General features: G+C 37.5%; 2 protein-coding genes across 4 annotated transcripts in view; one reads left to right on the top strand and one right to left on the bottom strand.

The window, feature by feature from the left end:
• Positions 1-21275, top strand: part of TMCO6 (transmembrane and coiled-coil domains 6) — a 22532-nt gene extending 1257 nt beyond the window's left edge. Inside the window, exons 2-15 of one of the 3 annotated variants that reach the window (XM_072400687.1) lie at positions 2209-2358; positions 3740-3858; positions 5562-5671; positions 6627-6810; positions 10503-10607; positions 11143-11228; positions 12746-12862; positions 15460-15576; positions 17081-17189; positions 17613-17793; positions 19057-19151; positions 19437-19604; positions 20406-20516; positions 21154-21275. In XM_072400687.1, coding sequence (XP_072256788.1) covers positions 2277-2358; positions 3740-3858; positions 5562-5671; positions 6627-6810; positions 10503-10607; positions 11143-11228; positions 12746-12862; positions 15460-15576; positions 17081-17189; positions 17613-17793; positions 19057-19151; positions 19437-19604; positions 20406-20516; positions 21154-21195 — 1626 coding nt within the window. In that variant the 5' untranslated portion in view covers positions 2209-2276 and the 3' untranslated portion in view covers positions 21196-21275. Of the gene's footprint in view, positions 1-2208; positions 2359-3739; positions 3859-5561; positions 5672-6626; positions 6811-10502; positions 10608-11142; positions 11229-12745; positions 12863-15459; positions 15577-17080; positions 17190-17612; positions 17794-19056; positions 19152-19245; positions 19605-20405; positions 20517-21153 lie in introns of those variants that run through there. The other 2 variants (XM_072400688.1, XM_072400689.1) reach the window with 2 other exon arrangements.
• Positions 21214-25480, bottom strand: NDUFA2 (NADH:ubiquinone oxidoreductase subunit A2). The gene is made up of 3 exons (XM_072400691.1): positions 25323-25480; positions 23125-23231; positions 21214-21482 (listed from the first exon to the last, which is right to left on the bottom strand). The coding sequence occupies exons 1-3, from the start codon at positions 25424-25426 to the stop codon at positions 21391-21393; spliced, it is 303 nt and encodes a 100-aa protein (XP_072256792.1). The 5' UTR covers positions 25427-25480; the 3' UTR covers positions 21214-21390.
• Between the last annotated feature and the right edge of the window lie 111 nt (positions 25481-25591).

Genomic DNA, 25591 nt, shown 5'->3' with positions numbered 1-25591 from the left:
GTATGATCACTAGTAGTATGTAGTGTAACAAGTAAGGCTTACCATATTTTTGGCCGTATAAGACGCTCCAGAATATAAGACGCACCCAATTTTAAAGGAGGAAATTCTAGAAAAAAAAGATTCTGAAAAATTATTCCCCTTCTGATCACTCTGCCATTCAAATTCCCCTTCTGATCACTCTGCCATTCAAATTCCCCTTCTGATCACTCTGCCATTCAAATTCCCCTTCTGATCACTCTGTGCCGTTCTTACCTTTTTTTTTCCACTGTACGGCAGTTAGGGCAGGGATCAGCAGGGGGCGCTGTGCCGGCTTCTTTCTCTCTGCACTGCAGCCAGCGAGGGGAGGAGACACACGCAGGATCGTGTATCGGGGGAGTATCTTTTTTAATTATTTTATAACACGTTTGTCGTATAAGACGCACCAACTTTTCCCCCCCCAGTTTTGGGGAAGAAAAAGTGCGTCTTATACGGCAAAAAATACGGTAGTTCACATTAGCAGTAATTAATGGGCCATTTACCATGACTACTGTTTACTTTTTATAAAAGTGTAGACAACTCTTATGTAAAGTAAAATGTTTTTTTTTTTCCTGCAACAGTCTTTTTTTTAAATAAAGGATGAAGCCCCTCTCCTTTTACATTGAGGGGAAATAAGTGCTGATCTCGTGCATGCACAGTCAGATCAGCATGGGCAGTTCGAGATTGGATGACGTAGCTGGAAGAAGGACGAACATGGCGATTTCCGTCATTTCCTCTGTGTGGGATGCTCAGTGAGATCGGCCCATTTTTTTTTTTTTATTGCCCCCCTTCACAGTGGCTACATCACCCAATCTCACACCTGCGGCGTGTGAGATCTGGCGACGGAGCAAGAAGAGCTGTTGAGAGGGCTCGACGAAGAGAAATCCCAGGATGACGTGGGACCGGATCGCCATCAAGGACCAGTGCCATCAAGGGATCGGCCAGATTAAAGGTGTCATTTTTTTGTTTTTAGTTTACTTCCACTTTAAAGCAGAACTTTCCTAAAAAGAAATTTCATTTGATCCTTCCACAAACTGAGCCAGCGAGTCCTGCGCTGGCTTTGATTCCCTCTTCTTTCTCATACAGTGCGTTTGAGAAAGAAGAGGGAATCAAAGCCAGCGCAGGACTCGCTGGCTCAGTTTGTGGAAGGATCAAGTGAAATTTTTTCTGTCTAGCACCTCACATCACTCGAACTTGCATTGTGCATGCGTAAGATCAGGTTATTTGTCTTCCCAAAAACGAATCTCCTAAACCTTTGGTAGTAACGACATCAAGGTGCACAGGGTGATTTCATAGCTACTAGTAACCAAAATTTCAGCCCCCCAGCTTTAAAGATATGAGGTGTTACAAATTGAAACTTGGGGTTGCTGTTGCAAAAGCATGGGTGCCTAGGAGCCCTAAATTGAAAACTCAAATGTAGCTTTGGGGTGGGTCCCCTAAATGTATACCTAAGTATGGAAAAAATTATAACTGTCATACTCTGCTACCCTTTCTGCTTCTCTAACTTGAACCCCAATTTCTCTACAACAAAGAGGTGCAAGTAAACAAAAATGCAGGTGCAGTGAGGGTCACTTGTGGCTATCTTCCCCTAAAATTTCATACTATTGCATCATTAGAACATAAAAAATTCTGCCCATCAAAACACACTACCCAGTTACATGTTACTGCCAACTGCTTACTCTAATCCAGTACTGAATTTTAAAAAATCATTTAAAATGCAAAATGCATTCTGTGATTTGAATTGGGGAGCAGCAATTCCAGTACTGAGCTCTGTTTGACAGAATAGCAGAACCTGACTGCATTATACAATGAAGTGCCTGAATGACCTCATAGCTCCCTGTTTTTTCTTAATGAAGAACTGTACTTTTTCTTTGACCCTAATCACATATTTGGCATAGACAGAAGCAGGTCAATCCCCGACAGTTGGCCAGGTAAATGGACTTGTTAGTATCACCCAAATTTCATTTGCCTCCCCAGAATATAATAAATGAACTCGGAGAGGGACTAAGATCCATGGAAGGTACACCCCATTCACACAATGAGTCAGAATATTTTTCAAACTAATTTCTATTATGTAGATAATGTCATAAATGCCAAGATATATGCTCACTTTATTATGTGGAGAGATTGTTTGGTAGTTTGATTTTTATTTTTCTTTAGTACCCAATCCCTATCTTTTTTTTTATCTTACAGAAAAAGTATTTTAGGAACCATGTCTTTTTAGTGAGATTTTTTATACCAGTCTGACATTTTTTGAAAACATGTGGTGTGCAAGCAAACGTATTAAGAAATCACAGCTGACATTGGAGGACTTGAGAGTACAACGCAGAGAACGAGAAAAAGGTAATGAGCATAATGGGGTTTTGTATATGTATAATATTGTATATTTGTTATTTGAGACCATATAAGTCAAAAATCTTCCTGTACAGAAGAAGCTCTTGTGTGCCTGCAAGAGAATTATCTCATCCTGGCCAGGCCAAAAAGATGACAGAATCTGAACCTGGAAAAAGCTCCTTTTTGATTATAGCAAATACCTCATGGGGGCCAAACATTTTTTGCAGTTCAATTCTGCCTGTAAGTCTTAAGTGCAATAGTCTTTTTTGGGAAAAAGTAGAATTGATGTTCAGTAAACGTAATGCAGACCTGTTTTAAACCACTAAGTTAAGCATGCTGTTTCATGTGAATTTGGCATGCCTACTGTTACACGTTTCTTGTAGTCAAGACTGGTTCAGTTTGCACCTTTGTTATGAAGAACAGCTAATGGGAAGTATTCATGGCACCGAAAGAAGACCCTGTCACTCTGCAGTTCAGGAGAAAACCAACACAAAATTTGGCATGTCATGTAACAGATTTAGGAAAGCAAAAGAAGTTTTGAGGCATCTTTGCTTGTATTTTTTGTTTGTGGGAAATGCTTTGTCTCCTGAGAAGTCTTTTTAGCTATGCTTTGGCAGTGATAAGAAGAGACTTGGCAGATAATTTCATAGGACATACTTTACTGTGGAATATTAATTTTGCTTCACGCTTAGTATTTAGTTTTAAGTAACAAAATTGGCATGACTTACACAAATGATTTAGCTTTCTTTGCATTTATACAGTCTTTTATATCTGTCTGCGGTTTAGAACCATATATCCAACCTTTTCTTCTCCGAATAGTGAAGTAACATTTGATAAGCTGCATAGTTTGCACAAAACAAAGTGGACACTACTTGGTTGTATTTCTCAAAGTAAGACTTTGTATAAACTATTTGTTTATTTATTTATCTTTTGGTGTTGGTTCTTGTCTTTGTTTCATAAAGGTTGTGTTGAGCCCACCTCTTTTTTGATTATTTAGAGCTCATAGTATAGGTATAAGGGGAAGAGGGGGAAAGAGAGAGGTTTCAGGCTCAGGAGGTTTTTGTGCAATGTCTTATGACATTGGAAGGAGTCTTATGTCTAGATTAAAGTATCCAAAGTATGACAATAACAGGCATTTGGATATTGAGCCTAAAATAAATAATATGTACCTGTATCATTCTCCCCTCTCCATAGAGCAGAAAGATTTTTGTTGTTGGAACAAAAGGAATGTGTATATGTAGCCTAGGAAAGGGTTAGAACTTCTATCAGGTTATGAATGATGGTGTCAAAGATATTTACTAACAAAAATGTGTAATGAAGGTAATTGTTCTAGTCTTTAGTTATGACTTAATTATGCATAGTAACACTAATAATATTTTTGACCACATAGCTCTAAGGAAAGCAAGAAGAGAACAGCATCTGACAAGCAAAAGGTTACTGCGGGATCAAACTGATGAAGAAGCATTTCTGGGAGGAAATCTTTCTCAGCATCTTTTATCTGAGCAGCAGGTTGATATTCTTGGTCACCAGGAACAGTATTTCATTTTTCAGTTTTGTTCAAAGCTTACCTATAATACCTTGAAGGTGCCTAACAGTCTGCAGGAATACAATGCCGGCACATGATAGTTCCTGCATATGTATTCAAAATAGGAGGAGAAGAGAGGGATTTTTTGGCATTAATAGTATAGTAATAATATATGTTGAACTTTGTATATTAATTTTACAAGGAAATAGACATACATGTAAGAAGATAAAAAGGGATCCACTATATTTGGGAAATAAGTTGTTATATATGTAGTTTTGGCAGGGACAAATCTGATACTCCAGCACTATACATAGTCTACCTGTCATACAGATAATATTACAGGAGTTGATATCCAATGGTAATAATTGTTGGTAATAAATAGGAGGGAAGCAATAAGGGTGCCTATGTATTCCTGATGCGTTTTACCTATTGGCTTCTTCAGGGGAATATCTTGAAAATTTGATGGGAATATTTGAGATGAGAGGTAAACCATATAGCAATAGACAGATAATATCTGCTGTCCTGCAAGGGGAGGATCAGGGCTGTTGGGCAGCATGTAATTGTAGATTGAGAGGACTGATGACTGATATTTCAGCCTTTTTTCTTCATTTTCTACCAATCACATGTTGAGCAGCTAGAAATGGTCCTTCAGCAGTTCTTCTTGGTCATTATATCAAAAGGTATTGGCACTTCCTACTTTCATGGTAAAACCACTAATCTGGGTTATCTCTGCAATTATAGTTCCTGCATATATACCTTTAAGTGTGGCCTTTCCAGCACGATCCTAAATCCTGAAACAGTTATGTAGTTCGCTCATCTCCTCTATCCTCCTGCACATTTTTAACCAGTATAGGTAGAGGGAAGTGAGCCAGGTTTTAGCCCTTTAAAAAGTTTTAAAACTGACCTCTTGCAATTGCCCAACGCTGAAGGGTACTATTAGTCATTAACCAATATCTTCATGGCACGGCTAAACTCCTAGGTTTATAATAGTTATATAATTTTTATCCCAAACCCCACACCCCATTATATAGCAGTCATCAATGTTTTAATCACTTGTAAGGAAGCTTCAGTCATGAAACTTTTACATTTATGAACACTTTGAGCAAACAGCGTGCCTGATAAGTGGCTCTATGTTTCAAACTGTATTTCAACTTTTGCAGCAGCCTACCTTATTTGCCATGTCTTAAATTGCATTAAATCTAAGTCTGCAAAAAAATATGACACCCTTTGTAGTTTATAAACAAAACCTGAGAGCATAGAAATATGGGACCTGCGGGAATAGAAATATGGGACCTTTCATTGTGGACTGCTTTTAAAGGTGCAGGTTGTCATTCTGATGGTGAATTTACTATATTGTGAATTGCGGACCTACTACAAGCAAGCATACAGTGCAATCTGAAAATGTGGAACTCCCATTCTGTAATTCGGTCATGCCTTAAATGGTAAAGCCAATATTGGGATAAGTCAAATATATTAGTGGCTTCCATTTATAGAATACCATATTAAAAAAAGGGGACAACATGCCTGTACCAGAAACATTGCAAGAACCCTGCCAGATTTTTCTGTTATGAATTTTTGTGTTGGATGACCTGTAGAATTCCTGAAAGCGTTTTTGTTTTTACTCCAAAAATGTAAGTCTACGTATGTTGCTTTTTTTTATTACTGAATTCAGTTTTTGTTTCTTAAGGTTTTACAAAGGATTAGAGATATCCAGCATGGGTCTGATGAGAAGTTAAAGCATCTAACTGTACTTCGTCATGCACTTCGAAACAGGGTCACTCAACTTTTATTTATCAGGTACCTCAATGTTTTTTAGCTACTTTTTTATACATCTACTGCACCTACTTTCTCCTTTCTTGTCTGATTTGCAAAACAGCTGCAAGTCCCAGTAGCTGCAATCCTTCTAATCTTACTTACTGGCAGAAGTTCCAGGTTTAAGCCCTGATGTTTTAGGGAAAAACCACCTAGGTACTAATGTGGAAGATGGATAGATGAACATGTAGAATCAGGCACTGATAGACCAAATGCAACAGCGTTTGTTTTGAAATGTTAAGGAGAGGTTCTTTGTATTCACATAGAAATAGACATTGCCAATATTCTTCCAGATGTCAAAGAAACAAGCATTTGGTTTCCATGTCCAATTCTCCGTGCTTTAATGAAAGCTCATGAAAGGGATCTGTAGTTGCTAGCTTTCTTAAGATGCTGCACATTTTTTTTTAAATTGCATGCACCCAAACTATCCTTATTTTATCATGCATAAGGAAATTTCTAAAGTGAACATTTTTATCCTAGAGAGTTGTCCCTGAAAAGTTGTCCCCAGTAGATGATTTGACCTTCACCTATTGCTTAGATGTGAACTTTCAATGATGGTTTCCCTTAAATTTCAGTGTTAGTGACTATGGTTACCTACACAATTATAGGTTGTAAATTTTCACAGAGGGAAAACAGACAGTAATAAACGCTTGACAGAAGGTCCATATGTTATCCAATACTAAAATAAAAAAAGAAAGGCACATTATTGGAAAACTTAGAGTTTTGGATAGCTTTAGTTGCAGAGATTTACGTCCCAGTGTGCCTAATATAATATGATGTAACAATATCTAAATACACTGCACATTACCTTGACATAATTGTTAACTGTGTGTGAGTTAAGTCCTCTGCAAGGCAACTGTAATTTTGAATTTTTTTTTAAAACAATCATTAGTGAGTGTTTATTTAGCCTTGTTAAATCGAGTGCTTGTCCTTTCTTTAGGGCAGAAGGCAGCATGCAATTTTTGATAGGACTGTTCACATGCCAGTTTGCCAGAATTCAAATGGAAGCTGCCAGGTGTCTACATGAACTGTCTCACTCCAATGATCCTGCTGTGTCTAAAGCATGCCTGCCAGCTACCTCCTACCTTGTGACTTTTTTATCGGGAAGCAGTGCGGAGCTCATGGTATGTTTACTCATTGTTCATTATCCATTACTGTATGGAAATGTTTACAGATTGCTGTATCCATCTTTGCTGCTTAAAGATGAAACCTCAAATATTCTTTTGCAGTGCACCAAGTGGAATTTGAGGTCTTGGCCCCTAGTTGTAGTGCATTCAAGGGCTATAAGGGCCCATCCAAACTCCTGCAAATAAGGCAATGTACTGTTCATTTCAAGCACTGTAAATGGGAACTAAGCATGTCTGTTCCCTAACAGAAATTTCAAAGGTGGCAATATCTAAGAGGCTACAGCAGTAGTAAGGGTGAAAGCACTGCAGTGATTTCACTGCAGAACAAAAAAAGTTTTGTCACTCTTGTGCCTATCCAGTAATTCTACAGAACTAGTCGCTGTTTACAAAATGTTCTTGGAAACGGAGCTTCTAAGGTACTTCTAGGGTACTTAAAAATGGCGAGTTTGGTTCAAGCATGGACAACCAAGGCATTTGCTTATGTGATATATGTAAAGATAAGGATCAGGGCTTGAACAGCCTAATTCTTCTCAGGCATTTCAATACATGACCTGCCACTATGGTATTACAAAGCAGAAGCTTTCTCTATGAATTATGTAATAGGTAATATAAGGGAGAATCAATTTAGTTTAATCAACCTTTCATCCATTAATCATGTTCCCCTTCTGCAAGATGTAGCTATGTGGTATAGAGGTTTTTGTTAAAAAATGAATTAGTATTTGAAAATATTAAATAAATGTCTTTAAAAGTATAGAATAAGAATGTATTTTCAAGAAAAAAAAAAAAAATATATATATATATATATATATATATATATATATATATATATATTAAAATGTCAAGCATCCCTGCTGTGCCCCTTTCTAAATGTAGTGTATTGTGTTGAATATATGTTAAAACAGCTAAAAAAAGGCGGCAAATAGTGAGCAGATGGCTAAAATAGGAGAACTAATACATTTCTCTGCTTACCAGTTTATTCAAAGATATTTTATTGGTTAACAAAAAAACCATAGGAGAAAAAAAAGTTGCCCCCTAAAGCTGGTATACAGATGTTTTACCATTTATAAATAGCAACTATTACTAGGAAACACATAAATTCCCTTGTTCATGAGCCAGCAACAGATCCTTTGCATGGCAGGTGGCTTTTTTTCTCTAACAGTGGAGAAACATGAAAAAAAAGTCTCCACTGATGCCTGAAAAGCAGTTAAAGTGGTTCCTGATCAAGTGATGACTAGATCACCTAAAACACTCAGACTTTAGTGAAATATTGTAACCCATCTTCTTGCAGATGAAACCAGCAAACTCCAGGCTGCAGTGGAAACTGCAGTAAAATCATTTTATTTTAAAATTTATAAAAAGTGTTTAGTTTTTTTTTTTTATTAATATTTTTTATTTGTGCACATTTGTCAGCCTAAAAGGAAAACAGACATTATGATATTATGTATTACAGATTACAGATAATATGTAAACAATACACCAAATAAAACCACATATGTCCTTAAAGCCCAGCTAAACTAAAGCCACTAAACTTACCTATCCACGCTCCCTCACAGGGTGCTGCCATCTCTTACTTTTTTTTCCAGCTTAGTGACAGTCTAGAAACAGTCTTCAACAATCTTGATTGGCTGTTTCATGGTGATGTAATTACCATGCAGGCACATGGGAGCCCATTCATCCCCTGCACACACAAGGGAAGCTGGAATGGCTGGGCTTCCCCAGCAACCAAAGCAGAAGCTGTGCGTGTGCAGCTCAACTTGTAATGCTTTCCCGACACGATCAGGCAGGTAGGACGTATTATTGTAGACAGGACATTGCTTGTTCCCTTCTTCAATAACCATCAGCCGGATCCTTAATTTTGTATATTGGGACTTTATTTACACTTTAAAACATATAAAAAAAAATAATTAAATTCAAATTAGTCATAGGACAGGGATAAAACAGAAATCTGACATTTCTCAAACATTCCCTGGTGGGAATCACTTACTGCCATTGAACTCGGAAGATTCCCATGAGGGAATGTCGGCTTCTCTGTTTTCTAAATAGATGCCATAGAGTTATTTTTGTGTTACTGACAGTGCTAAATTAGCCTGGGCACCAAGGCATCAATGGCCTCTAGTTCGGAAAGACAGAATGCATTTTGCTACCATTTGCTAAATCATACTAAATCTGTTCTCTGCAAAGACACCCAGTTCTTTCCTAATTATAAGGTATTCCCCACATTTTTCTCATCCCTTGGGCGGTATCTTACTTGCAGTGATTAAACTTCGAAAATAAAAACCCTACTTGTTCTAGGTAGCAAAAAATATGCTTTCCTGTTTTAAAAACAAATGTACTTTACAACAATAAATTGCTAATGTACTGGATGAAAAATACTGTGAAAAAAACTGTGATTTAACCATTACTTTGTATTCAGGACTAATTTGGATCTTGTGTAATTCTGCTGAATAAGGACAATGTAGTGGCAGATCAAATAAACCCTGCTAGAGTTGCACAAGGGAAACCTAATGCATATTAATGTAGTACAATACCCATGAAAAGATTGCTGAAGGTGATCATTGACTTGCTGCATTGCAGATTGATATAATATACAGTGTTTTTATACTGACCTGACATTCACCATTATAGTACAAATAAAACAAAAAGTATTCTAGTTTGTCATAAACTTTTAAAGGATTTTGGTGGATTTTGTGAAGCAGAAGGGGACAAGCGTTGTCCCTTCTGCAATATGCATCCCTACTGTCTGATCGCTTGAGCTGGCACATCATTGGCTGTTACATTAACTCGGCCAAACTGCAATGTATTCGCCAATACAGGTGAAGACATTAGATCTTCACTTAAACAATGCCTAGAGATAAAGGTAGTATATGTGAATAAAAACAAGTAAACTTGATTTCAAGAACATATTAAACCCAATTCTCAACAGATTTATTGATGTACTGTAAAAAATTAATTGCAGCTTTGGCCCCATAGGCTGGTATTGCCCTTTTTAGCAGATATTGCTGCTTGTAGGTGATTTGCATAATTTAATACTGGTGTCTCTAGTGTCTGACATTGATATTTTTGAAGAGTCGCCCATGAAAAATTCCTTCAGTTACAGTATGTCGGTTTCCCTCTATAAACTGCCTGTTTCAAATCCCTTAAAACAATGCAGTATAATTCAAAGCTGGTATAGGGTTTTTCTCTTTCTTCTAGGAAGGTCAGGTGTAACCTTACAAGTTGATGAACACATACAAATTTTGGTACACTGCACTGTCTTGACCTATGTTGCTGTAATTACTTTGGAATACATTTTTTGCAGATAGCAGGAACATCTCTGTGCTGTATTGCATCTTTAGTACTAATACTCATATTCAAATACAAACATCTTGAAAAGTCTGTATTTGCATACACCTAGACTAACCTTCACCTTCCATGTGACCTTACTCATTCCTGCATTGGCAAGTATTGTATTGTGAAAATCATGAGGGTTTGGGAAGGGAATGAAGATTTTGTCCCATCCCTGAAAGTTCTCTCGATCTAGTTGTCTAACTGCAATGTAAATGGAGGGTAATCAGAAATACTAAGGTACTACAGGCTACCAGCAACCTTTGTGCTCTGTCAGTTTTATTTGGTAATTATTGTGACAGATTTACCTAATGTATTTTTGAATGTAGAGCAAAGTTATGTGTATTTATAAACTTTCCTTCTAGGAGCTGTGCTTATATACCTTGGGTAACCTTTCTGTGGAAAGTGAGGCAGCAAGGCACCAGCTTCTCTTACAAGGAATTATCCCTGCCTTTTCTATGTGTCTGCAGGTGAGATGTACTAATAAATATATAAATCTTGTTATATACAGGTAGTCTCGTCTCTCGGACGACTAATAGATACGAACAGGGTTTCCCTGCTTTCTCCTGTGCAGGACAAAGGCATGACTTGCCTTGGTTGTGGGTGATCCTAAAGACTGAGCTCCTTCAATAGTCTCTTGTAACTCTTTAATGACCAAGACAAACTCTGCAGTTGTTTCTTTCTGCATATCAAAGCACAGCTTGCTCCAGAATATAATGAATGTCTAGGCTCCAAAAAGTTTTTTTTTTTTTGTGATTCACAGTGAGGATTTTATACAGTAACTGACACCACACTGCCTAATAATATGTTAAGAGAAATTTCTGTCCTAATTGCATTTAATAAAATATTGTACCTGTTCTGAAAACATACAAATTCAACGTAAGAACAAATCTACAGTTGCTATCTCGTATGTAACCCGGGGACTACCTGTATCAAACTAATGTTTTCTACAATGGTGTTTAAAGTGCATTATTAACAGACTGTATCTTCAATCTCCTATTTCAGTCCCCTTATGTGACAGTTTTAGAAGCCACTGGATATGCACTGTCTCAGTTATTGCAAGCCAAAGAAGCTCCTCAAAGTATAGTTCCGTAAGTAATCATGCTTAAGATATACTGATATAGACAGAGGTATGCAGATGTGGATTTATTTCAGTCATTTACAGGCTGAGTGTCTGCTAGATGACTTACTGGAGGGCAAAACATAGAGCAAGTTTATAATGAAAATTAAGTTATGTTTTGGTAATTAGGGCACCTTGGTTATTGAGTATGCTATCCATAAACCTAGACAATTGTGTGGCAATCTGCTGGCTTTCACTTAGCTTTTCATCAATTTTAGTTTCCAGTCTGTGAATAGTCAGAAGCGCAAAGAAATTACCTATCTGAATGACAAGCCTATGATTAATAACCACCTTGGTTTGTGTTGTTTTTCAGCAATAATAATCACATTTAATTCACTATAAGTTTAAAAAAATAATGACCAAATGTATGCTGAAACTGTTTAGCCTTGCACACATGCTAGATTTTCGTCACCCAAGGTGTTACTCCATCATCGTCTCCGTTTAAAATCTAGCATTATTACATTGGTGCCACAAAGTTGTTAATCTGCTGTGCTGGATCACTAAACGAGAGACAAGTTAGTGAGCGCTATTGTTTAAACTGGTGAGGGCGCAGTAGGAAACCTCCTCCATAGAACTGCCTGGACATCACTCATTTGCTCATACTAATGCTAGAAACAGTCATTATTGATTGCTTCAAGCAAAACTTTTTAAGTGTCTTTTCTAGGCTTTACAGATTGCCTGTTGTTTGATCTGTTCAAATTCACAATTAATGGCTGGATAAAGGATGGTAAAATTCTCTAAAATTTGACGTGTTTGACGTGTCTGCATAATAGACTGTAGATTTACAACTTCTGTATATTATATGCAGATTTTATAGTTCTTATAGTGCAGTGCAAACATTGATCATGAACCTTCTGGATGTTGCTGGTGATTCCTTGATCAGTGGCATATTTGTCCCTTTTTTCTATATTATTTTTTTATTCTAGGAATATTGTTTTTTTATAGAGTAGAAGGGTGTTGTAAAATCTGTTTTGGGTTTCTAATAATCTGGGAATTCATAATTCGTTGTCTTTGCATTTTAAACCTAGAAAATATCTATTACAGTAATGTACTGTTAGCTGTAGATATATTAACTTTCAGTAGGGTTTCCTCTGGACCTAAAAATTATTTTTAAGGGTATCACCAGGGTAAAACGGTTTAGACACTGTGGTCTATCACATCATCACACTGGCGACTGCCAGTAACAGTATTGAAAAGAGACTACTACTTTCTCTGCTACTTCACTGTTTCTTACTATTTACAACATTCCTTTAGCATTTTGGCCAATAAGGTAGTGCTAGCTTTACAGAAAATATTAGTTTACATTCAAACTCCCTATTGTGACGTTTTATCATAGAAAATTGTCAGTAGGTTTGCTATGTATATCCAGCTACAAATAGTCATGTACTGTTCTGTAAAGTCAGCACAACGAACTATGCCAAATCTTATTTTAGCTTTAAATACCAACATGAAAACTGGAATAATTAAACTTTTGTTACCTTTGTGCAGAACTGTTCTAGAAGCTGGATTAACACAAGACATACTCAAACTGTTACTTTCTGACTTTGGGGAGAGTTTTGGGATGATGATTGAATTTGCATGGTGTCTTCACTACATTATTAGCAGGTATGTACATATATGACTGAAAACAGCAGCTGGACAAATATTCCTGTTATTAAATGGTGTACTACTAGCATATCCGTGTGCACATACCATAGACTGGAAATAAATAGCCACATGATTGTCACATTTATAAATGACCACCAGTTCATGAACCAGACATTCACTACTATTTGCCAGTGTTTTCATATAACCCCTGCATTTATAGATAGCCAGATAGTGTTTGCCACTTTGATAGCTATCAAGGGTGTTTTAAAACTCTTTGCCACAATAGCCACTTTTCAATTGCATCAGCAATTGAAATGAATAGGCAGAGTTATCCACATTAAAATATGTTAATAAGTTGCTTCAAGTAAGTGCTACTTCAAGTATGGTATGGTGTTCAAAGCATTGATTGCCACAGTACAAAACCTGATTGCTCTTGGATAACTGGGATTTTTAAAATTGATTTAAAACAGATTTCTAAAATGGAGATTTATTATTATCAAAATACCATTTCATTATAAATGAGCCCCACAGGTACCATCTAGTCATTCTTTGTGGAGCTGAATTGGAAATTGTGATGACAGTCAATTCTCTTCTAGAAGTCACTCCTCACTCCTTGAAGATTTTGTCTGTATAGCCTACCTGATGTGCCTCACATCATGTACTGCAATTTTTAACAATTCCTTTAATTGATGCCCCCACCATCAGCCTGCAAAATGTTTGCTGGCTTTTCATTGAAGTAAACAGAAGACAGTGTGCATTCTCAGTACCACTGAAGATTTCTGATGACTGGGCAGAGGACAGGCTTCCTAGTCAGGTTGTGTTGTGAAGATCCCAAATGCAGGGTTGTAAGTAAAAAAAACACAAATTTCATGTGATAGAATATACTTAGAAATGTGCACATTCAGTACAGATGTTTCAAGCCTCTCCTCTAGGTCCAAAACAGCATTCTTATGGACTGCGGGTGGCTCTAAAAAAAGTGAATGCCTATAAGCGTCTATTTGTGTTTTGTCTTGGTTAATAACTTGAAACAAATTGGCCTCATTTTATTTTCTGTGAGACAGACAGATTTATTAATTCAATAGGCCAACCAATCTTTCAGTGTTATTTACCATAATTGTAACCAAATCTGACAGCTCAGATCAGTGTTCTTCAGCCAGGGTTCCTCCAGGGGTGCTAGGAATTCCTTGAGCAAATTATGCCTCTCAGGTCTAACGGTCACCAATGATATTTTTGGCTGTAGAGGTGACATTCTTCCCACTGACCAGCAACGTAAGAGGCATTCTTCCTACTGACCACCACACTAATGTATAGTAAGTTGTGGACATAGAAATTATAATAGGGGTTCCATGAAGGCCTGAAATTTATTTCAAGGGTTACCCCATGTTAAATAATTTGAAAAACACTGGCTAAACCAATTATGCAGTAAATGATTTTCAATTTTTTTTATTTGGTACACTAATGTCCATATGGTTCCTGATCAAGTGATGACTAGATCACCTAAAACACTCAGACTTTAGTGAAATATTGTAACCCATCTTCTTGCAGATGAAACCAGCAAACTCCAGGCTGCAGTGGAAACTGCAGTAAAATCATTTTATTTTAAAATTTATAAAAAGTGTTTAGTTTTTTTTTTTTATTAATATTTTTTATTTGTGCACATTTGTCAGCCTAAAAGGAAAACAGACATTATGATATTATGTATTACAGATTACAGATAATATGTAAACAATACACCAAATAAAACCACATATGTCCTTAAAGCCCAGCTAAACAGAAACAGTCATTTTCTAGGCTTTACAGATTGCTTGTTGTTTGATCTGTTCAAATTCACAATTAATGGCTGGATAAAGGATGGTAAAATTCTCTAAAATTTGACGTGTTTGACGTGTCTGCATAATAGACTGTAGATTTACAACTTCTGTATATTATATGCAGATTTTATAGTTCTTATAGTGCAGTGCAAACATTGATCATGAACCTTCTGGATGTTGCTGGTGATTCCTTGATCAGTGGCATATTTGTCCCTTTTTTCTATATTATTTTTTTATTCTAGGAATATTGTTTTTTTATAGAGTAGAAGGGTGTTGTAAAATCTGTTTTGGGTTTCTAATAATCTGGGAATTCATAATTCGTTGTCTTTGCATTTTAAACCTAGAAAATATCTATTACAGTAATGTACTGTTAGCTGTAGATATATTAACTTTCAGTAGGGTTTCCTCTGGACCTAAAAATTATTTTTAAGGGTATCACCAGGGTAAAACGGTTTAGACACTGTGGTCTATCACATCATCACACTGGCGACTGCCAGTAACAGTATTGAAAAGAGACTACTACTTTCTCTGCTACTTCACTGTTTCTTACTATTTACAACATTCCTTTAGCATTTTGGCCAATAAGGTAGTGCTAGCTTTACAGAAAATATTAGTTTACATTCAAACTCCCTATTGTGACGTTTTATCATAGAAAATTGTCAGTAGGTTTGCTATGTATATCCAGCTACAAATAGTCATGTACTGTTCTGTAAAGTCAGCACAACGAACTATGCCAAATCTTATTTTAGCTTTAAATACCAACATGAAAACTGGAATAATTAAACTTTTGTTACCTTTGTGCAGAACTGTTCTAGAAGCTGGATTAACACAAGACATACTCAAACTGTTACTTTCTGACTTTGGGGAGAGTTTTGGGATGATGATTGAATTTGCATGGTGTCTTCACTACATTATTAGCAGGTATGTACATATATGACTGAAAACAGCAGCTGGACAAATATTCCTGTTATTAAATGGTGTACTACTAGCATATCCGTGTGCACATACCATAGACTGGAAATAAATAGCCACATGATTGTCACATTTATAAATGACCACCAGTTCATGAACCAGACATTCACTACTATTTGCCAGTGTTTTCATATAACCCCTGCATTTATAGATAGCCAGATAGTGTTTGCCACTTTGATAGCTATCAAGGGTGTTTTAAAACTCTTTGCCACAATAGCCACTTTTCAATTGCATCAGCAATTGAAATGAATAGGCAGAGTTATCCACATTAAAATATGTTAATAAGTTGCTTCAAGTAAGTGCTACTTCAAGTATGGTATGGTGTTCAAAGCATTGATTGCCACAGTACAAAACCTGATTGCTCTTGGATAACTGGGATTTTTAAAATTGATTTAAAACAGATTTCTAAAATGGAGATTTATTATTATCAAAATACCATTTCATTATAAATGAGCCCCACAGGTACCATCTAGTCATTCTTTGTGGAGCTGAATTGGAAATTGTGATGACAGTCAATTCTCTTCTAGAAGTCACTCCTCACTCCTTGAAGATTTTGTCTGTATAGCCTACCTGATGTGCCTCACATCATGTACTGCAATTTTTAACAATTCCTTTAATTGATGCCCCCACCATCAGCCTGCAAAATGTTTGCTGGCTTTTCATTGAAGTAAACAGAAGACAGTGTGCATTCTCAGTACCACTGAAGATTTCTGATGACTGGGCAGAGGACAGGCTTCCTAGTCAGGTTGTGTTGTGAAGATCCCAAATGCAGGGTTGTAAGTAAAAAAAACACAAATTTCATGTGATAGAATATACTTAGAAATGTGCACATTCAGTACAGATGTTTCAAGCCTCTCCTCTAGGTCCAAAACAGCATTCTTATGGACTGCGGGTGGCTCTAAAAAAAGTGAATGCCTATAAGCGTCTATTTGTGTTTTGTCTTGGTTAATAACTTGAAACAAATTGGCCTCATTTTATTTTCTGTGAGACAGACAGATTTATTAATTCAATAGGCCAACCAATCTTTCAGTGTTATTTACCATAATTGTAACCAAATCTGACAGCTCAGATCAGTGTTCTTCAGCCAGGGTTCCTCCAGGGGTGCTAGGAATTCCTTGAGCAAATTATGCCTCTCAGGTCTAACGGTCACCAATGATATTTTTGGCTGTAGAGGTGACATTCTTCCCACTGACCAGCAACGTAAGAGGCATTCTTCCTACTGACCACCACACTAATGTATAGTAAGTTGTGGACATAGAAATTATAATAGGGGTTCCATGAAGGCCTGAAATTTATTTCAAGGGTTACCCCATGTTAAATAATTTGAAAAACACTGGCTAAACCAATTATGCAGTAAATGATTTTCAATTTTTTTTATTTGGTACACTAATGTCCATATTCAAGTGTGTTTTTTTTTTTCCTCCATGTTGTTTTGGCATTTGTTGTTTTGCAGTCAAGTAAACAACGTAGTTCTGATTTCACAAGGCACTGTGCCCAAACTGGTACACATGCTGACAAAACTTACCACATCTCCATACCTAGGTGTTTCTGGTTCTGAGCTGGTAAGTTGATCTCTAACTGTAATTTGTGAAATAATCCATGTACGGCTTAACTTGTTGTGTACGTTAGTTATTAGTTATAATCACAACTGTCATAAAGAAATGGTGATGTTCCTGCATGGAAAACTTACTGTTAGCTCTGTATAGGGAATTGTAGTTATCTGTAATTAACAACAGCACAGTGTATATTTCTAATGTGCTGGTTATATTTGAATATCAGGAGCAGTTTTCCTGTTGAAGAGGTATATGGAAATAATTTTACATATTTTATAATCTCTGTACAGATTCTGCCTCTGCTTTGTAACTTCAGCTTTACAAAGAAAGGTTTTTGATTAGTCCTACTTAGTTTTTATATATAGTATTCAGTGTTTTCTATTATGTAGGAACACATTCTAAATGACACTCTTTTTTTCTTGCATAATCCAGCTGATTTGCCCTTTAGTACGATGTTTGGGAAACCTGCTAACAGAAGTTGATGGTGCCAACAAAAGAGCAATTCAAGAAGATGGCCGTGTTATTGTGGCTTTGTTTTTTTTCATTCAGAAATTTCAGCAAGAACATCTCTTTGTGATTCAGGAATGCCTCTGGACTCTTAATAACATGACAGGTAAACTCAGTTGATAAAGTAGATGTAAATCCTACCTATGGTAGGTAGTGGTAAAAATGTATCCAAAGATACTAACACAAGTTGTGGGTTGTGTTATGCTTCCATCATCAGGGCTCTAATGCAGCGGTCGCCAACTGGTGCTCTGCGAGAAAATTTTGGGGCTCTGAGGCTCGGGTCAGTGCATCCCCGAGCGGGGTCAGGAGAAGGACCCCACTTGGGAAAGCCCCGGCCAGAGCCGCGGATCACGTACCCTGAGCAGTTTCCAGGCTCAAGGAAGCGGGTGGGCTGTGTCCCTGCACACAACCCGCCCACTCTCAAATTGCAGGCTCAGATCTGCATTAGGAGAGTGGGCGAGATTATGTCATAATGATGTCACTCTGGGGGAGGTTTCTCTCCATTTGAGTGACACCTGGCTCCCTGCGCATGTGCGGTTTGGGAACCAGTGATTTTAGTGGTCCACGGACCTAAAAAGGTTGCCTATCATCCCTAACTTTTTCGGACCTACGGACCACTAAATTACAGACTCTGGACCGCGTATGCACGGGAAGCCTTTTGTCACTCAAAGGGGAAGAAAATTCCCCCAGAGAAATGATGATGCCAGAACCCGCAGGTCTGAGCCTGTGATGGGAGAGTGGGTGGGTTGTGTCCAGAGACACAACCTGCCCACCAACCCAAGCCTGCAGTGCATACAGGAGACATGGCCCGCGGCTCTGTCCAGTGCGCCACCCTTAGCGGGTTCTGCAGACCACAGGTTGGGGACCCCTGGTCCCTGTGCTCTCCGGACCCAGTTGTCCGACAGCTTGGGGAGCCCTGGTCGCTAGATGATTATTGAATTCAGGGGTAAAGTTACTCCTGATAATAATCAGACTTTAGCAGCTGGTTGTGGCATCAAAATATGGCAGTGGAATATTTTCAAATTGCATAATTTCAAATGTTTTTTTTTTTTTTTTTTTTCCACAACAGTTAAAATACTTTTCTTTTGTTTACTGCTTTATTTAAAATACATTTGTAACTGGTTTGAGGAAACAATAAACGCATTCAAGACTTGTCTCTCTCCATATTTTAGAAGTACCCATGTAAGCAAATTATAGGGATACATTTGGCAAATGTTTGGCTGTCATTTGCCTAGGATGTCTTTCTGATGTACGGTACATTATATTTGTTAACTCCATTGCTTACCTGTTCAAAAATTCATTGCCAGTAAGTGGCAATGATCATTAAAATTCCAAATATACAAAAAATGTATTTTTTTTTTTTTTACAGCAAAAGATCCTATCATATGCTCTGCAGTGCTTCACTTTAAGTTGATACCAGTATTTTTGCAGTTATTGGGCCATTCACGGGATATCGTTCTGTTGGTAAATCTTACTACTAACATTTTATAATTACATGCAGTGCAAGCAGATCAGTATGCCTGCAAGTTTTTTTTTTTTTTTTTGTTTTTTTTTTTAGGTGTCTCTTTCTCTATTAACTGTATTTTTAAACCATCTGCACAAGATAATGGGCCATACTCCTGTTCTGTGTGCATAAAGTTTCATAGTTGTTGTTGCAGCTCTAGAAAAAGGTATAGTTGTTTTGTTTATGTGATGTATTGCATGAGATTTCTTCTGTTTAACATGAGTTAAAACTGTAACCCTATACAGGTTCTCACAGTATTATGTAACATAGCGGACCTTGGGTCTGCCTACTGTCAGTGTCTGCAGGAAACAGACATTCTCTCCAGGGTAATTCCACTGCTTGGGGCATCTGATGTTGAGGTGACACTTCGCTGCTTGGATCTAATAATTTTTTTTTTGCACTTCTGTCCAGAGGTAATCTGTTTCTCCGTGACCTGCTTGTTTAAAGTTGGGAAATGTTTGTGTCCGTTGCACTGGCTTTAGTTCCTCACATTTTTTTGCAATCTTTTTGTTCAACCCACTGAAATAAAGCTGAAAGTCTGCAGTTTAACTGCATCTGAGTTGTTTCATTTAAAATTAAATGTGGTAATGTACAAAACCAAAATTTGAAAAAGATTTTCTCTGTCCAAATATTTATGGACCTAATTGTATATAAAATAGTGACAGCAATATATTAGCAGCAGCCTTAATTATTCTCATGTTTTACAGTAATAACCCAGATGTCAATTGCTAAGATTAGCAGATTTACTGTTCAGGTTTTGCTTGCAAATACTGTTATCTAAGGCTCAGGTAGTGATTGCAAATACTGTTAGCTAGAATTAAATAATACTCACCCACAATATAGCTGCAGTACACGTGATTTTTATAGATCAACTTTGTGAGTCTCTAAATACTTCAGTCAGAAGACAAAGCCTATACCCATGATTGCCAAATTGTAGCATCTATAACACCTTCAAAACATTGATATGGCTAAATGGCTCAATATTGGTGACAGCTTTAGGCAGGCTTGAGGATGTTTTCTCACTTCTTAATATTGTGGTACAGGATGTTACTAATGTAGCCATCCATCTGGAGGATAAACGGCTTTACATAAGGAGTTCCTCCTCCTCCTTTATCTTGTTTCTGCAACTAGTTTTGCTTATGAAAGTTACAGAATCTCCAGTTTATCAAAAATCCCTACTTTTTGTCTCTTTCTACAAATTTGTTTTTTTCTAGGTCGCAAAAAACATGGAAATGCTTTCTGCACTGAAAAATCTAGAAACCTATAAAGATTGTCCTGAAGCTCAACAACATATACAAGCAGTTTGGAACTACTGCAAGCCAATGGTAAGTAGGTAGTTTTCTAGTAAGGTTACTCGTTCGTCATATTGAGCCAATGACTTCTGTATTTTCCTATAGTAAATAGCTCAAAAAAGTATGCTGGAGTTTGAGTTCTGACTTTCCAGATATGCATGTTCCAGGTTAGAGCCGAGGAACATCAAACTGACATTTTAGAAGAAGGTTAGCCACAGTGTGTTAAGTGCTAGGACTGTCCTTCCCATCATTGATTTCCATGTAGCTACTGCCCCTGAAACACTTTTATGCAGATCAGCTGCCTAAATACAAAAATTATGTCTTGGAGTCTACACCTTTTGGAAGAAGTTGGAAATGATAGCTAATATATCTCGACCCTGTTTAAAGAAAAGGCTAAGAAAAAAAAGTCTGTTTTCCAGTATGAAGCTATTTATTCCAGACTTGATCTGTAGTTTTACCTACTGGTGAAATATGGGATTGCACATACAGCAATTTTCTAGAAACAGTTTTTTCTTTTATTATATCGATTTGATCAGCCATTTGTAGCTAAACTGAAGGGTATTGTATTATGTGAGAATGCCTTTGTTTTTTTTTTATGGTGTCCCAGGAAACTGAAGGTGTAATTGTTGTGGAACTTGTAGATGTTATTTATATATTTTCTCTGCTGCAGATCACAGAACATGATATAGATGGACAACTAGCAATGGAATAAAACCAAAGAAACAGAAGATCTTAGAATAATGTTTATTAAGTGTTTATATTTTTCTAATAAAGTTAATATGGTTCAATGCACTGCTTTATTTCTGTGATTTTATTGTTCTTGTCCAAGCTGAAAACTTCTTTCCATTTAGCGTAGAGTCCATCAAGGCAAAATGAATCCAACAACAGTATCATGAAATGAGTAGAATCATGGTTTGCTGTTTGCAGCAGACTCCAAGGCTTTGGCTACTTGTTCTGCCTTTACATTATTAAGGTTGAAGCTAACTTCCTTTCCATATTCTGCAAATAGAAAATGAAGACGTTTTATAACTAATAAGCAATCCTAAAATTATACAGAAATATGTACGTAAGCTTTTCTAAGAGAACATCTGAGCCAAAGAATCACTAACACAATGTATCTTGCTTGCAGAAACTTCACCCTGTGTCAATATGAGATTTAGAACTCTTTATTATCCAAAGATCTTATTTACAGTTAAATACAGCACCACTTTTAAATATGTCGCTAAAACATGTAATTTTAGTGTAACTGGCCTAATGCTAGACAAAAACATCAAAGGATGGTATGAAATAAACATGTTATCCATCTATCTGCGCTTTTTTTCACCAGATTTCTGTATAAATTCAACAGGTCTGAAAACTACATTAGTATACAAAACCTTGAACAACATGATCAATCTAATCATTGTCTCACTCCAGTGTTTAAGTTGGCACCAAGTGTAAGCCGATATTGGATGAGAATCTTGCGTGTACAGCTCTCATCGTCCGAATGACCGTCCTGGGGGATCCATGGAGGATGGACGATCCTAACGGAAGTGAAGGGAGAGAGAGCGCAGTGGTTGTGCAGTCATTGGAAAGGATCGTGAAAGATCCTTTCCAACGACATTGATTGCACGTGTGTACATAGCCTAAGAGTTGCCCATTTGAGCTGGATCCCCCTTGCAGGTGATGCTCAGACATCCATTAAGCAGTCATGTCTACCCTAGAATACAGGAGCCTGTGCTGAATAAATTAGAGAGCCATAGTTCAAGTGATACATTCCTGAATATGAGTTACTAAAGAAAACAAGGTTTACTCTGAAGTACAACTAAAGACTTCCAAAAAAAAAAAAACACTTCCTTTACTTTGCTTGTTTATTTGTGTCTCACATGCTCCCCTCTCAGACACTGCAGCTAACAATGGGAGGTTCCTGCAACAGAGGCAGAACTGTCAATTCAAAAAGGTTTTCCAGGTGCTGATTGATAAACTACAGGCTTGTGAACCAGCATTCCAGATATCCACAAGCCCTGCACATGTTTCCCCTAATATAATGCAAACAGACATGACCTACATGGGAGTAACAACACTTCTGTTCGGAATTAGTGCAGCAATAAAACTGTACTGCACCCTATCAAAGGAAGCAGTGGATTTTACTGGCTGATTCTACAGGTATTAGTGAGATTTCTGGGGAACCAAGAGAAAGCTGTAACTGCTGCAGCACATTTTAATGGTCAGCCAACTGATTGGAAGCAACAGTTCTAAATTGAGAAAAAGGTATTCTGTCGAGTTCATTAACAATAAATGCAGAATTTTAATGCTCAGGTTGTTAGCACTGTGGTTCCAGTTTTGAATCATAGCCAGGTCATTATATGCACAGGTTTTCTCTGGGTACCCCAGATTTTTATAAACCTGCAATTAGATCAGTGGGCTTCCCCAGAAGTCATCTTTGGTGTGTGGAAAAATAAGCAGCAAACAGCTAAGCCAGGCTGCTACATTGTGAGGAGCAAAATGGATCTAAAAATGTAAGCATAAACAAATAAAAGTTACCTTTAAAAAGAAATACATATGGATGATACATTATTTATCTGTATTGGAAAAATTAGCTTTTTATAAATACCAAAACTTAATTTACAATATGTTACTATTACAGTTATCAAACACTCACCGTATCTTGCCCATAGTTTAGGTTGAACCCCAGAACATTCCCGGATTAATATGGGGAATTCTGGATTAGCCTTTTTCAACTCCACATAGTTCTGTTCAATGAAGTCTCTGGAGAAAGGAACATTTCATTAATCCAATATTTATGACATTTTCACAGTGATAGAGGGTGAGTGCACTAACCCCAAATAATACCAAACACTCCATGTGCTGTTATTGCATCTACAATGTCCCATCCACATGGAGCGGACACTGGTCACACGTCCATACACTCTGATGGACCATTCACCTCCATGAATTGTGAGAACTAAGCACATATAAAGCCCAATTAATACAGCTAGAACAGCGATTAGGATATTTATTTTCAAAGTTCTTTGTAGTGGAGTCCAATGGGGTTTGGTACTTCCAGTAAAATGGCTTTAACATACATTTATCCTTGTGTAAAGCTTTGTGGATTCAGCACACAATATATTAAGATGTAAATTTTCTGTGATAACTAAACACATCACATAGATACATAAAATACTGATATGGTCAGGACACCGGCTTCAGGCTGTCACTATGTCCATGTGAACACTAATAATGGAAGATATGGATTGGAGTTTAATATGAACAACTTGATTCTGCTGGAGGACAAACAATTCTCATTTTCCCCGATGGCCACTGTCAACAGAACAAAATATGAGGGACAATCCAAAGTTTATGGTAGTCAGGTGACAACAAATCTTCCAATAAGGAATTTCAGTGGTAATAACAAGTCAAGGGGAGATTTATGCATCACTTCCTGTTGCATATGAACTAGGTGTCAAATTTTGCAACAGAACACAAAAAAACTGCAGGGGTTCTAACAATTGCTTATTCCACCCAAAAAAAAGTTCTGCTATGCATATGTTTTGAATGCATGTGCACAGAATAAAAATCCAGGACTAGGTAAAAATGAAAAAAAAAATATAGCTTTTCACAATGCACAAATGGTTCCCATGTGTGCTTTTTTTTTAGTTTGCTACACCTGGAGAATGGCCACGGAGATCATACAGTAGAATTCAGAATGACATGGGGGGGGTAAGGAGGCTGTGGCATTTTCTGATTTGAATCTGATGGCCTGTAAAGTGTGTTTATGAATACAGCACTGCTCCCAGCAACAACCAGCCCCGGCTGCTTACATGAGCAACCCTATGCCCGGCTGGTTACAAAGTACACAGCATTCCCATTGGTTGTTAGGTGTGGTGCCACCCTGGATATCCACCATTCACAAAAATCTGGATGCTTACTCCAGTCTAACAGTTGACTTGTAAACACAGTCATCTGGATTGCTTCCCTAGAATTACTGTTTGGTTCTATTATACACAGAGGGTCAATATGCTGCTCCCTATGTATGCAGAGTGTCACTATAGGACAGATAGGGTGCGATATGCAAAAGAAAATTAATCTCATCTACAAAACAGTGATCCCCATACAAGTAGTCCCCAGATTAAGGACATCCGAAATACAGACCCCCTCCTAGATACAAATAGGGCTTGTGTGCAGGACGGAGGCTTGATGGGGGAGGGGCATTTGCATGAGTTGCAGAAGAAATCTTTTGCTAAACACAGCTGAGGTTGTGGGTGATCTTAGGGGGGTGAGCTCTTTCTGCAACCTCTGGCAACTCTTTAATTTTCAAGACAACCTCAGCATCTGTTTCTATTTGCAGATCAAAGCACAGCTTGCTCCAGAAGTTAATGAATGTCTAGGCTCCATCAAGTTTTTTTTATTCTTTGCTTTGTTTGTTAATAACTCCCAGTGAGGATTTTATACAGTAACCGACACCATGCTGCCTAATAATATGTCAAGACAAACATCTGTCCTAATTGCATTTATTAAAATAATGTACCTGTTCTAACTTACATACAAATTCAACTTAAGAACCAACCTACAGTCCTTACCTTGTATGTAACCCGGGGATTACCCTATGTCAGAATACTGATCCTAGGTTTACATACACTTCAATGATAATTAAACATGAATGGAAGTCAGTATGATTCTTGCTCTCTGACCACCATGTCATGTCTATGAGCAGTGATTCCTCTCACCAGATATCTATAGCAATCAGAGCTCTGTCCATATACAAGCAGCCTTTATGACATTGACAGGAAGGTGACACAGGTTACCCTGCAATCTATCACCACCATAGCCCTATTTCCCTGTTCCCGTCTCCATCCTCACCTGACCCCCTGACTCTCCGGAGATTTCTGACACAGGTGGATCCTGACTTCCCTCAGATTTCTGCCCAGCTTTGACCCGATGTTTCTCACTATGGTAGCCGCCATTTTTGTTCTACTCGCAGGCTCAGCTCCCCCCAATCAGCGCTTTTACAGAGCTGTGACTGACATCGGTTCAGCCAATCGCCGCTGCACAGTTTCCAGCCTCCCTACGTCCACGTGCTTCACTTTTCAGTCCAATAGGATGAAGACTTTAGGTCACATGGTAGTGTT

Source organism: Pyxicephalus adspersus, chromosome 2 (assembly GCF_032062135.1).
Source record: "Pyxicephalus adspersus chromosome 2, UCB_Pads_2.0, whole genome shotgun sequence".
NCBI lineage: Eukaryota > Metazoa > Chordata > Amphibia > Anura > Pyxicephalidae > Pyxicephalus > Pyxicephalus adspersus.
The sequence above is the reverse complement of the archived record's forward strand: the minus strand, read 5'-3'. Positions and strand labels throughout refer to the sequence as shown.

Excerpts from the sequence above, each read along its gene's own strand:
- NDUFA2 (XM_072400691.1), bottom strand. The coding sequence starts at position 25,426 with ATGGCGGCTACCATAGTGAGAAACATCGGGTCAAAGCTGGGCAGAAAT. Across the intron at positions 23,232-25,322 it reads CCGGAGAGTCAGGGGGTCAG|AGACTTCATTGAACAGAACT; the intron begins GTGAGGATGGAG and ends TCCTTTCTCCAG. Across the intron at positions 21,483-23,124 it reads TAAACTATGGGCAAGATACG|AATATGGAAAGGAAGTTAGC; the intron begins GTGAGTGTTTGA and ends TTCTATTTGCAG.